The sequence below is a fragment of the Theropithecus gelada genome, chromosome 20, assembly GCF_003255815.1.
Source record: "Theropithecus gelada isolate Dixy chromosome 20, Tgel_1.0, whole genome shotgun sequence".
Lineage (NCBI taxonomy): Eukaryota > Metazoa > Chordata > Mammalia > Primates > Cercopithecidae > Theropithecus > Theropithecus gelada.
Genome location: NC_037688.1, coordinates 4791937 through 4805516, shown reverse-complemented (window position 1 = coordinate 4805516; position 13580 = coordinate 4791937). Strand labels below are relative to the sequence as shown.

The window sequence follows — 13580 nt, the reverse complement described above, 5'->3', positions numbered from 1 at the left end:
CCCTGTCTCTTAGAAAAAAAAAAAAAAAGCAGCAGCAGCAGAAAACCCTACAGCTGACACCATACTTAATGGTGAAAACCTGAATTCTTTCCCCTTCAAAATCAGTAGCAAGCTAAGTCCTATTCAATGTTATACTAGAAGTTGTAGCCAGTACAAAAAGGCATACAGACTGAAAAAGAAGAAATCAATCTTTTTTTTTTTTTTTTTTTTTGAGACGGAGTCTCGCTCTGTTGCCCAGGCTGGAGTGCAGTGGCCGGATCTCAGCTCACTGCAAGCTCCGCCTCCCGGGTTCACGCCATTCTCCGGCCTCAGCCTCCCGAGTAGCTGGGACTACAGGCGCCCGCCACCTCGCCCGGCTAGTTTTTTGTATTTCTTAATAGAGACGGGGTTTCACCCTGTTAGCCAAGATGGTCTCGATCTCCTGACCTCGTGATCCGCCCGTCTCGGCCTCCCAAAGTGCTGGGATTACAGGCTTGAGCCACCGCGCCCGGCCTAGAAATCAATCTTTTTGAAGATATCATTGTCTATATAAAAATTTCCATAGCATCTAAAAAGCTCCTGGAACAAATATATCAGATTAGCAAGATTGCAGGATGGAACACCAGTATACAAAAATCAATTGCAGGTCAGGCACTGTGACTCCCGCCTGTAATCCCAGCACTTTGGGAGGCCAAGGCAGGCGGATCACTTGGTTCAAGACCAGCCTGGGCAACCTGACGAAACCCAGCCTCTATAAAAAAACAAAATTTTATATATATATATATATAAAAATTAGCCGGGCACGGTGGCTGCACCTGTAGTCCCAGTTACCCAGGAGGCTGAGGAGGGAGGATCACTTCAGCCAAGGAGGCGGAGGCTGCAGTGAGCCAAGAGCACACCACTGCACTCCAGCCTGGACAACAAACTGAGACCCTGTCTCAAGAAAAAAAAAAAATCAATTGAATTTGTACATACTAGCAATGAAAAATGCAGTTCAAAATTAAGAAAACAGTATCATTTAAAATATTACTCCACCAAAAAAAATGTGTAATATCTATAAACTGAAAACTTAGAAGACCATAATGAAAATATTCAGAGATGACCTAAATAAATAGATACACTGTGTCAGTGTATTAATAGACCCCCAGTAGTGCTAAAATGTCAGTTCTTATGAAAATGATCTACACAGATGAATACAATTTCAATCAAAATCACAGCTATATTTTTTGTAAGGATTGACAAACTGATTCTAGAACATAATGGAAAAGCAAGGGATTACAAAAGCCAAAATTATTCTGAAAAAGAACAAACATGGAAGACTCATTACCTGATTTCAAGACTTACTGTGAAGCTTCAGTAACCAAGACTGTGGTACTGACAAAGGACAGACTCACAGATCAATGGAATAGGATAGTCCAGAGATTAGATTTATGCAAATATGGTTCATTGATTTTTTGACATTGAAAGGAAATTGAGTGGAGAAAGGATAGTCTTTAACAGATGGTGCTGGAACAATTGGACCTCCATATTCAAAGGAAAAAAAATGAACCCTCACCTACACCCAACACTGTATTTAAAAATTAACTCAAAATAAATCATGGACATAGATGTAAAATTATAAAACATTTAGAGGAGAATATATGAAAAGAATCTTACTGGGTTAGACAAAGAGTTCTTAGATGCAACACCAAAAGAGTATCCATAAAAGAAAAATTTAGGCTGGGCACGGTGGCTCACACCTGTAGTCTCAGAACTTTGGGAGGATGAGGCGGGCGGATCTCAAGGTCAGGAGATTGAGATCATCCTGGCTAACATGGTAAAACCCCATCTCTACTAAAAATACAAAAAATTAGTTGAGCGTGGTGGCGGGCACCTGTAGTCCCAGCTCCTCGGGAGGCTGAGGCAGTAGAATGGCGTGAACCCAGGAGGTGGAGCTTGCAGTGAGCCAAGATCGCGCCACTGCACTCCAGCCTGGGCAACAGAGCAAGACTCCATCTCAGAAAAGAAAAAAAAAAAGAAAAATGTATAAATTGGACTAATGAAAAAGCTTTTTTATGTGAAAGACACTGTTGAGTGGGGGAAAAAAAAAAGCCACTGACTGGGAGAAAAAAAAAATCACCTATGAAAAGATATCTTTCATCCAGAATTCAAAACTCAACAATAAGAACAAAACCCAATTACAAAACAGATTTTAACAGATACTTCACCACAGAAGATTTAATCATTACAAAAATGCAAATTCAAACCACAATGAGATGGCACTATTCTCTGTTAGAATAACTGTAATTTAGAAAAATCACTCAGAGCTGGGAACTCTGTGGAGCAGCTGAAACTCGGATACATTCCTGGTAGGAGTGCAAAATGATAGAGCCACTCTGGGAAACAGGTTGGTGGTTTCCTATAAAGTTACTCTGTGACTCAGCAGTCTCTTCTGGATGGGTACCCGGGAGAAATGAAAGCTTATGTTCATGGAAAAAACCTGTGTGTAAATATTCATAACAACTTTATCTGTAATAACCAAAAACTAGAAATGTTTCAAGTGTTCTTTAGCTTTTGAAAGAATAGGCCAGGTGCGGTGGTTCACACCTATAGTTCCAGCACTTTGGGAGGCTGAGGCGGGGGGATCACTTGGGGTCAGGAGTTCAAGACCATCCTGGCTAACATGGTAAAACCCCGTCTCTACTAAAAATACAAAAAATTAGCCGGGCCTGGTGGCAGTGCCTGTAATCCCAACTACTTGGGAGGCTGAGGCAGGAGAATTGCTTGAACCCTGGAGGTGGAGGTTGCAGTGAGCCCAGATCACACTACTGCACTCCAGCCTGGATGATGAGCAAAAATTCCATCTCAAAAAATAAAAAAATAAATGAACTGTGGTACATCCATATAGTAAAATCTAGTCAACAATAAAAAGGGACAAACTATAGCTACATTAACTCCAGATGCATCATGCTAAATGAAATGATCTAGACTCAAAGGATACATGCTGTGTGATTTCATTTATATGAAATTCTGGAAAAAGTGAACTACAGGACAAAGAACAGATCATTGCTTACCAGGGATGAAGACTGGAGATGGGTTTTGACTGCACAGTAACAGCACAGGAGAATTTGAGTGAGTTGTGGAACTGTTCTTGAAGTGTCAGCAAGGACTGAGTAGTGGATTGAGTAAAGCAAGCAGACTCAAAGAATTTGCTTTAGAAGTATAAATTGTCTCGTTAGAATTCAACTGTAAAGAGAAAAAATATATATAAATTGGTACAACCACTTTGGAGAGCTATTTCACATGTGCTCTGGTAAAGCTGAAAGTAGTCACATGCCACCACACAAGTATACTTCTAGATTTATACCCAAATGAAATTGTCATATCTATGCATAATGAGAAGACAACAATGTTTACAGCAATATTAGCTAATTATAAAAGTAGAAGCAAGCTAAATGCCCAATAGGAGAATGGATACACAGTGATTTATTTCTATTATTGGTATGAGGTTTTAAAATATATGGAACAATACAACATATTTTTATAGATATGTAAGTATGAAAATATTAAATGTGCATTAAATAAGTGAAATTAAACAATATTTATTAGATCTCCTTACTCTAAATTGAAATATTCTATGAAAAGATAATTCCATATTCACAAATTTTTTAGGAGTATTACCTGGAATATTGACTATAGAAGAATGTTGTATTGCTTTTAATAAAAGTAAATCATTATTTAAAGGTAAAAAAATTATACAGTTGACATGGGAATTGGATCAAATTTTAAAATTTTAAATGTTTAAATGTGTAAATAGGCCAGGCACAGTGGCTCATGCTTATAAACCCAGCACTTTGGGAGGCTGAGACAGGTGGATCACTTGAGGTCAAGAGTTCAAAACCAGCCTAGGCAACATAGCAAAACCCCATCTCTACTAAAAATACAAGAAATTAGCCAGGCATGGTGGTGCACGCCTGTAGTCCCAACTACTCAGGAGTCTGAGGCACAAGAATCTCTTGAATCTGGGGGATGGAGGCTGCAGTGAGAGCCACGATCATGCCACTGAACTCCAGCATGGGAGACAGAGTGAGACTCTGGCTAAAAAAAAGGAAACAAAAAAAAAGTGTAAATAGATGGTTTTATTTAAGAAATCTAAATTAAATGTTAAAGGTCACCATAAGCCTTGAATACTAAATGTGAGAAACTCGTTAATGGGTGATGTTTAAGAAAAATATCCATTTATAAATATGAAAAGGAAGCCAGTCATGGTGGCCCATGCCTTCAGTGCCAGCACTTTAGGAGGCCAAAGCAGGAGGATCACTTGAGCCCGGGAGTTCAAGACCAGCCTAGACAATATGGCAAGACCCTGTCTCTATTTTTTAAATTAAAAATATATTTAAAAAATAAATATACAAAAGAAGGCATTGGTGTTTAAGAGTATACATCAGTGTTTTAGTCCACTTTTATCAGTGGCCTTTTCATGATAGTAGCTTTCTGGGGATTTCATTTCTGTTGGGGTCTTCAGGGGCTCCAATAAATAGCATCCCTTTTCTCTGCTGGAGTGCTGAACCAATTGAGAAGTAAAAGTGTCAGCATGTAGGGAGTCGGAAAAGCCTCTTTACCATAGTGAAAGCTAGGATAGAGAGAGCAACGCAGAGAGATAATCTAATTAGTGTTGCCAACTCCTTACCCACCAGTTCTACCTCTCACCGAAGTCTAGAACAGCCCATTCCACTCCAGGGAAAGTTCACATCTGCAGAGCAGACCGGCCTACCCAGTCCCACTTCCTATGGGGGGAGGGAGAAAGAAACCATACTCCCACCATCCAGGTAACTTGCCCTGCCTCCCTGGGTAGGATACAGGGATAGGGTAAGAGGTCACTTACTTGATAAAAGATGCAAGTAAAAGATCCCTTCTCATGCAATCTGGAGTAAAAGAAAAGTAGTTCATGCTCTTCTCCCAACATTTCAATTTGTCAGATTCACGTTATGAATATTTCCCCAAAATTTGTTGAATTAAACAATTCAATATTTACAATAGAAAAGTGCTATGATTTATTATAATTTATCTTCATGTTTTTTAAAAAATATGTCTTTGAAGAGCATTTACTATAGCCTTATATAATACCGTATTTATTTGGATTAAGAGAAAAGCAGAGAGTAAATATAAATACTTGAGACAGCTTGATTATTTTACTGATACTTCTACCAAGTCATAATTTTACAAGCCTAGTCACTTTCTCATTGCCTGCCATGAGCAAGAATTATGCTGGATGAAACTGAGCCAGTGACCTTCCACTGGAAGACATCACAGTCCAGTGGAAAAGGGAAGTTATTACAGCATTAGTGCTCCCTACCACAGAGTGTGAGCAGAGGGTTTGGGTTATATAAGTGATGGAAAACTAATGAGAACTGATGATGTATTTAAGAAAACATATTGCTTCTATGTTAAAATACATGCATGAAGAGTTTGTAAAGTTTTGAACTGGAAATCCCATTTCATTACCAATTTTCCACCACTCTCACGGAAGTGGTGAACCAGTCATTTCAAAGAAACCAAAATTATTTAGTCAAAATTTAATTCTTTAAGCTGTATTTTGTAAGTTGTTCTCTCTTAGTGTTATGCCATCAAGGTATTTGGTGGAGTGGGGGAGAATATATGACATAACATTTTTGTTTTATTAATCCCTTTGAATTAAAGGGTAGGGGTGGCATACTGCTCCCTCAGAGTAATAGCTAGGAAGTGAATACTCATTAGATGTCTTGAATGGCAATTCAAAGGTAATCTTTATTTACTCACTCAAATTTTATTTTAATTGTAGAGTCACATATGAGCAACTAGAGCCCAAACAGGGAACACTGTGTGAGTATGTAAAGCACCTCATGGAATGGGAAGGACGCACATTTAGAGTCAGACCAACCTGGGTTTAATCCTTGCCACCGAATAACAGATTCATCTCTGCCCACAAAAAAACGTGATACCTACTTCATTAGGCTCTTCTGGAGATTAATGTTTAAAATCCAAGTTAACAATGTAAGAGAAATTGTCAAACAACAATGGATCGAGAGTGTTTAGGAAATAACTTAGTACCATTTACCTATAAAATTTGAATGGGGGGATGCTAACAGAGCTTCCTTTGATAGTACAGTTGATGTCTGCCTGTCTGAAAATGCAGATATTGTTAAGAGGTGAAATCGTAAAGCAACCATGTAGAACAGTAGGATATTGTGTAAATAAATAATAGGACATCTGGGAATAGGTATGGCTAAGAATACAGATAAAAACATTTTTATATGATACAGCTAAAGTAGGATGTGTATATCTTACAATTAAACACAGGTTTTTTAAATGTGCAGAAAAACTGAAAAGAAATTCACCAATCACATGCATTGTTGGAATAATAGAATTATGAGTGATTATTTTATTTTCTCCCCTGTCCAGTACCATGAGATTGCTTTTATAATGAGAAAAATGTGAGATAGTTATGCCTTGTGAACAAAAAGTTTCTTCTCTTTATAGACAAAACACAAAGTAAGTTCCTTAATGCTTGGTTCCATTATTAAAACAACCAAAGAAACAGATCATTAATCTTAGTTCCTCTAACTATTAGGCATCAGCCATTTATCTATTATGGTTTTCTGTCAGCTGTTACTATTTGGTGTACCATGTTGTCTGTGGAAAATAGAAATGGAAAAATTCAAATTAATGTATCTTTTTAAAAGCAGTGTTTTTGTGTTAATACTACAGATTTATTTGAGGTTCCTAGATTATCAAATGGAGCACTCAAATGAATGCAAGAGAAACTTCGTTGCAGTCTATGATGGAAGCAGTTCTATTGAAAACCTGAAGGCCAAGTTTTGCAGCACTGTGGCCAATGATGTAATGCTTAAAACAGGAATTGGAGTGATTCGAATGTGGGCAGATGAAGGTAGTCGGCTTAGCAGGTTTCGAATGCTCTTTACTTCCTTTGTGGAGCGTAAGTAAATAATTCCTATAGTATTGAGATCTTTTACATATTGTTCACTCATTCGCAATGCACTCAGTATTTACTTTTTAAAACTATTTATTTTAGGATGTATTTTTTTTGTTTTATTATAGCTCTTTTTAATGCAAGAATGTTAAATTTAAAATGTTTTAAATTTTATTTAATTTTTGGAGATGGGGTCTTGATTTGTTGCCCAGGCTGGCCTTAAACTCCTGGGCTCAAGCGATCCTCTGCTTCACCCTCCCAAGTAGCTGGGACTACAGGCACATGGCGCTATACCAGACAGCATTTACTTTTGACAAAAATATGCAAGTCACAAGGTAGAAGCAACTATATCTTGGTCCCTGTTCTCTTGGAATGGACTGTCATGGGTGAAAAAACCATGTTAGCATATCAATTGGAACACTCATTATAAAGGTATAAACAAGTGGTAGAGATTGCAGACAGGGAAGACTTACACTTTCTCTCAAGATTTTCTAACTTAGTAGTAGTATTAATTTAGCTTGGTGAATAGTTATGAATCCATGAAACTATGGTCATCAAAGATTTAGATATGCCATAGATCTTTTTCTTTTTAAATAACTTTAAACTTACAGAACATTATAAAAATGATAGAGTTCCCTATGTGCCATTCACTCAGATTCCCCTAATGCCAACATCTCTCAAAGCCAGAGTAAAACTGAAAATTAACACAGATAACACTATTATTAACTAAGCTATAGACCTAATTCCAGTATCTCTAGTTTTGCCATGAAGGTCCTCTTTATGATCCAGTTTCCCATATTGCTTTTAGTTGTCAAGTATCCTTAGCCTTCTCCATCTGTGACAGTTACTCTGTCTGTGTCTTTCCTGGGCACATTGTCAAGAGTACTAGCCAGTGTAGTAGAACGTCCATCAGTTTGAGTTTGTGTAATGTTTCCTAGGGATTCCACCGAGGCTGTGTATTTCTGTCAGGAATACCACAGAAACTGTGGTGCTCTTCTAACTACGTCATGTCAGTGAAGCAGGGGTACATGGTATCATTTTGTCTTATTGCTGGTAATGTTAACTTTGATCACTTCCTTAAGGTGCTGCCAGTTTTCTTCACTAAAAAGTTGCTATTTTTTTTCTTTTCTGATTAATAAGTCTCTTTGAGTCTATGCCGACATCTCCTCACCCATTAATTTTAGCATCCATTGTTGGCTTCTGCCTGTAACAGTTACTGCTGTAGGGTTTACCTGATCATGATTTTCTGTTTCCATCATTCCTTCTGTATACGTTAATTAACATTCTGCTGTGAGAAAAACTATCCCTTTTCCTCACTTATTCAGTTATTAATAATTACATCAGTATGGGCTTATGGATATTTTATTTTATTCTGTTGTTATAATATTAATAATATTATTATTACGACCAGGCATCGTGGCTCACGCCTGTAATCCCAGCACTTTGGGAAGCCGAGGCAGCAGATCACTTGAGGTCAGGAGTTCGAGACCAGCCTCGGCAATGTGGTGAAACCCCCGTCTCTATTAAAAATACAAAAATTAGCTGGGCATAGTGGCAGGTGCCTATAGTCCCAGCTACTCAGGAGGCTGAGGTGGGAAAATCACCTGAGCCCAGGAGGTCAAGGCTGCAGTGAGCTAAGGTCACACCACTGCACTCCAGCCTGGGTGACCAGAGTGAGAATGTCTCAAAAAAAGTTACTTTTCTATGATACTAACATTATTTTGTTGCTCAAAACCCAAGCTTCAGCCATTGGAAGCTCCTTCAGTTTGCCTCCTGTGTCCTCTCAACGTACCCAATTAATAGTTTTTTAATTATTTTCTTACTTTATGGCAATTCTAGATGAACCAGGCTCAACTTGTGTTTTCTCTGACCCAACCCTAGATCAACCGTATTTCCAAGGAGCCCTTTCTTCATCTTACAGAGAGAAACCTGACTAACTTATCTAAAATGGATTAATTTGTTTAATCCTAATATACACAAAAAGTAACTTCACAATTGCTAATCCATATCCCTTTGAGAAGTTTCCTAACAAAGTACCTTATGTACAGTTCTTTTTGTGTTTAGTTTTACTGTCAAGATACTGTTTTCCAGTTACTCAGGCTAGTGGTTTATATTTCATTTTGTGCCCCCACATCATGGTTTCTATACATTGTTTTTATGTGGGGGTTCTGGGAACATAACTGTTGTTCCTAGAGAGCCCACATCCCAAGAGGGACACTTGGAAGTGTCCTTGACTCCTTCATTCTCTGCCTTCCATTTCTACCCTCTCTCTGGATTTCTTTTTGCACAAATGAGCAGATACATGTGTATTTTCTTATGTGACATTTTTTCTTACTTGAAGGACAGCATTATTCTTTTACACTTTATTTTTTCAACTTAAAAGTATATCCTGGTCAGGTGCAGTGGCTCACACCTGTAATCCCAGCACTTTGGGAGGCCAAGGTGGGCGGATCACTTGAGGTCAGGAGTTTGAGACCAGCCTGGGCAACATGGCGAAACTCCGTCTCTGCTAAAAATACAAAAATTAGTAGGGCATGGTAGCATGCGCCTATAATTCCAGCTACTGGGGAGGGTGAGGCATGAAAATCGCTTGAAACCAGGAGGTGGAGGTTGCAATGAGCTGAGATCCGGCCATTGCACTCTCCAGTCTGTGTGACAGAGTGAGACCCTGTCTCAAAAAAAAAAAAAAAAAAAAATATCCTGGAAACCATTCCATATCAATTCATAGAGCACATTTTTATTTTATAGCTGCATAGTAGAGCATTGTATATACCAACTTTATTTTATCTTCTACTTATGTTGGGCATATAGGCTATTCCCAATATTTGCAGTTATAAACAAGCTGCAGTGAATAATGTTATGTGTATGTCTTTCTGTATTGTTGGAGACATGTCATCAGGATAAATTCCTGGTAGTGGGATTGTTTGGTTAAAAAAAGTTGTGTAGTTTGGTTAGATACTGCCAAATACCCTTGCAGGAGGGTTGTAGCTTTTTTTTTTTTCAACTGCGGCAAAATATACATGGTATAAAATTTACCCTCAGTCACTTTTAAATGTACAAATCAGTGGCATTAAGTATATGCTCATTGTTGCGCAACCATCACCACTTTGTCTGGAGCATTTTTATCATCCCAAACTGAAACTCTATACCCATGAAACAGTTCCTTCCCGTTTTTTTCTCTCTCCCTATGCTGGTAACCTCTGTTCTACTTTCTGTCTCTATGAATTTCCGTATTCTAGGTAACTCATAGTAGAATCATATTATATTTGTCCTTTTATATCTGGCTTACTTCGCTTAGCATAAGGATTTCAAGGTTCATCCATGAAATCTTTTCATGGTTCATCCATGTGGTCATATGTATCAGAATTTTATTCTTTTTTTAAGGCTAAATATTCCATAAGTAAATGCCACATTTTCTTTATACATTCATTCATCTGTTGATGGATGCTTGATTGTTTCTACCTTTGGGTTATGATGAGTAATGCTGCTGTGTAGAATTGTTGGATCATATGGCAAATCTGTGTTTAAGTTTTTGAGGAACCAGCAAACTTTTCCACAGTCGCTGCACCATTTTATTTACACACCGACCAGCAGCACACAGAGGGTTCCGGTTTATCCACATCTTCACCAATACCTGTTATTTTTGGTACTTTTGGATAATAGCCATCCTAATATGTGTAAAGTAGCATCTCATTGTGGTTTTGATTTGCCTAACGATTGGTAATGTTGAGCATTTTTCCATGGGCTTCTTGGCTATTCATGTATCTTCTTTGCAGAAAGGTCTCTTCACGTCCTTTGCCCGCTTTTGAATTTTTTTTTAAGTTGTAGACGTTCTCTGCATATTCTGGATATTCATCTCTTATTGTGTATGTGATTAGCAGACTTTTGCATTCTGTTTGTTGCCTTTTCACTCCCTTGATACAGTGTCCTTTCACATACAAAAGTTTTTAATTTTGATGAAGCCCAATGTAATGTGGTTTTTGTTGTTGTTTGTGGTGTGATAATCCAAGAAATCACTGTCAAAACCAATGTCATGAAGCTTTTCTCATACGTTTTCTTCTGAGAGTTTTATAGTTTAGCTTTTGTAATACGTTTAGGTCTTTGATCTATCTGGAGTTAATTTTTGTATATAGTGTAAGTTAAGGCTCCAACTTCATTCTTTTTCATGTGGATATCCAGCTTTCCCAGGATCATTTTTTGAAAACACTGTCCTTTCCCATTGAATGGTCTTGACACCCCTATCAAAAATCAATTAGACCTGGGCACAGTGGCATGAAATGTGAATGAACCATGAATAGCCAATCTGTAGTCCCAGCTATACAGGAAGCTAAGGCAGGAGGATTGCTTGAGTCCAGGAGTTTGAGACCAGCCTGGGCAGGAGTTCAAGACCAGCCTGGTCAACATAGCAAAACCCCATCTCTGTTTTTCTTTAAAAAAAAAAAAAAAAAGACCGGACACAGTGGCTCATGCCTGTAATCCCAGCACTTTGGGAGGCCAAGGTGGGTGGAACACCTGAGATCAGGAGTTTGATACCAGCCTGGCCAACATGACGAAACCCCATCTCGACTAAAAATACAAAATTTAGCCAGGCGTGGTAGCACACGCCTGTAATCCTAGCTTCTCGGGAGCCTGAGGCAGGACAGTCGCTTGAACCTGGGAGGTAGAGGTCACGGTGAGCCGAGACTGGGCCACTGCACTCCAGCCTGGGCAACAGAACTAGACTCCATCAAAAAAAAAAAAAAAAAAAAATTATGTGAAGATTTGTTTCTGGCCTCTCAATTCCATTGGTCTATATGCCTGTTGTTATGCCAGTAGTAATTGTTTTGATTACTGTAAATTTGTAATAAGTTTTGAAATCAGGACGTGTGAATCTTCCAACTTTTTTCTTGTTTTTCAAAATTGGATTGGCTATTCATGGTTCATTCACATTTCATGAATTTTAGGATGACTTTTTCTATTTCTGCAGAAACACTGTTGGGATTTTCAAAGGGATCATTTTAAATCTGTGGCTCACTTTGAATAATATTGTCATCTTAACTGTATGAAGTCTTCCCATTCATGAACACAGGATGTATATTCCCAATGATTTTTCATCTTTAATTCATTCAGCAATGTTTTGTAGTTTTCAGCATACAAGTGTTTTGCCTCCTTGGTTAAATTTATTCCTAATATTTTATTCTTTTTAATGCTATTATACTGGAATTATTTTCTTAACTTCCTTTTCTAATTGTTAATTGGCAGCATTTAGAAATGCAACGGATTTGTGTATGTAGGTTTTGCATCCAGCAACTTTGTTGACTTAGTTTATTAGCTCTAACAGGGGGTGTGGGTGGGTGGGTGGGTGTGATCTTTAGGGTTTTCTGCATGTAAGAATGTGTTATTTGTGAACAGAGAAAATCTTACATCTTCCTTTCCAATTTGGATACCTTTCATTTTATTTTCTTGCCTAATTGCTCCAACCAGAACTTCCAGTATATATTCAATAGAAGTGAAATTGGGTATCTGTCTTATTCTTGATCTCAGTGGAGCTCTGTCCTTCACTACTGATTATGATGGTAGCTCTGGGTTTCTCATATATGGCCTTTGTCATGTGAAGGAAGTTTTTTTTTTTTCTATTCATAGTTAATTGAATGTTCTTATCATGAAAGGCTGTTGAATTTTGTCAAATGCTTTTTTAAAAATTCATTGAGCTGATCATGTAGTTTTTTTCCCTTACTGTAAATGTGATGTATTAAATTGGTAGGCTTTTGTATATTTGAACCACTCATGCATTCTGGGAATAAATCCCACTTGTTCTTGGTGTATAATCGTTTTATATGTTGCTGAATTCTGAAGTAGTAATTTTCTTGAGGATTTTTATGTTAACATTCGTAAGGGATATTGGTCTTTAGTTTTTTGTGTGTACCTTTTCTAGCTTTGGTATCAGAGTAATTCTGGCCTCATAGAATGAGTAACTAGTGTTCGGGCCTCATAGAATGAGTAACTAGTGTTTGTTCTTCAACTTTTTCAAAGAGTTTGAGGATTAGTGTTAACTTTTTTTATTATTACGATACTTGAAGTTCTGGGATACATGTGCAGAGCGTGCAGGTTTGTTATATAAGTATACACCTGCCGTGCTGGTTTGCTGCATCCATCAACCCATCATCTATATTTCTAATAATACTATCCCTCCCCTAGGCCCCCACCCCCCAACAGGCCCCAGTGTGTGATGTTCCCTCCCCTCCCTGTGTCCATGTGTTCTTATACTTCAACTCCCACTTAGGAGTGGGAGCAGGCAGTGTTTGGTTTTGTTCCTGTGTTAGTTTGCTGAGAATGATGGTTTCCCGCTTCATCCATGTCCCTGCAAAGGACATGAACTCATCCTTTTTTATGGCTGCCTAGTATTCCATGGTATATATGTGCCACATTTTCTTTATCCAATCTATCATTAATGGGCATTTGGGTTGATTCCAAGTCTTTGCTATTATGAATAGTGCTGCAATAAACATATGTGTGCATGTGTCTTTATAGTAGAATGATTTATAATCCTTTGGGTATATATCCAGTAATGAGATTGCTGAGTCAAATGGTATTTCTAGTTCTAGATCCTTGAGGAGTCTCCACACTCTTCCACAATGGTTGAACTAATTTACACTCCCACCAACAGTGTAAA

The 13580-nt window shown here is 38.0% G+C and overlaps 1 protein-coding gene across 2 annotated transcripts in view; it reads left to right on the top strand.

The window, feature by feature from the left end:
- The window catches only part of NETO2 (neuropilin and tolloid like 2), a 62719-nt gene that overhangs the window by 27764 nt on the left and 21375 nt on the right, over positions 1–13580 (top strand). For both annotated transcript variants that reach the window (XM_025371413.1, XM_025371412.1), the window contains exon 7: positions 6706–6934. In XM_025371413.1, the coding sequence (XP_025227198.1) occupies positions 6706–6934 (229 nt within the window). The remainder of the gene's footprint in view (positions 1–6705; positions 6935–13580) is intronic.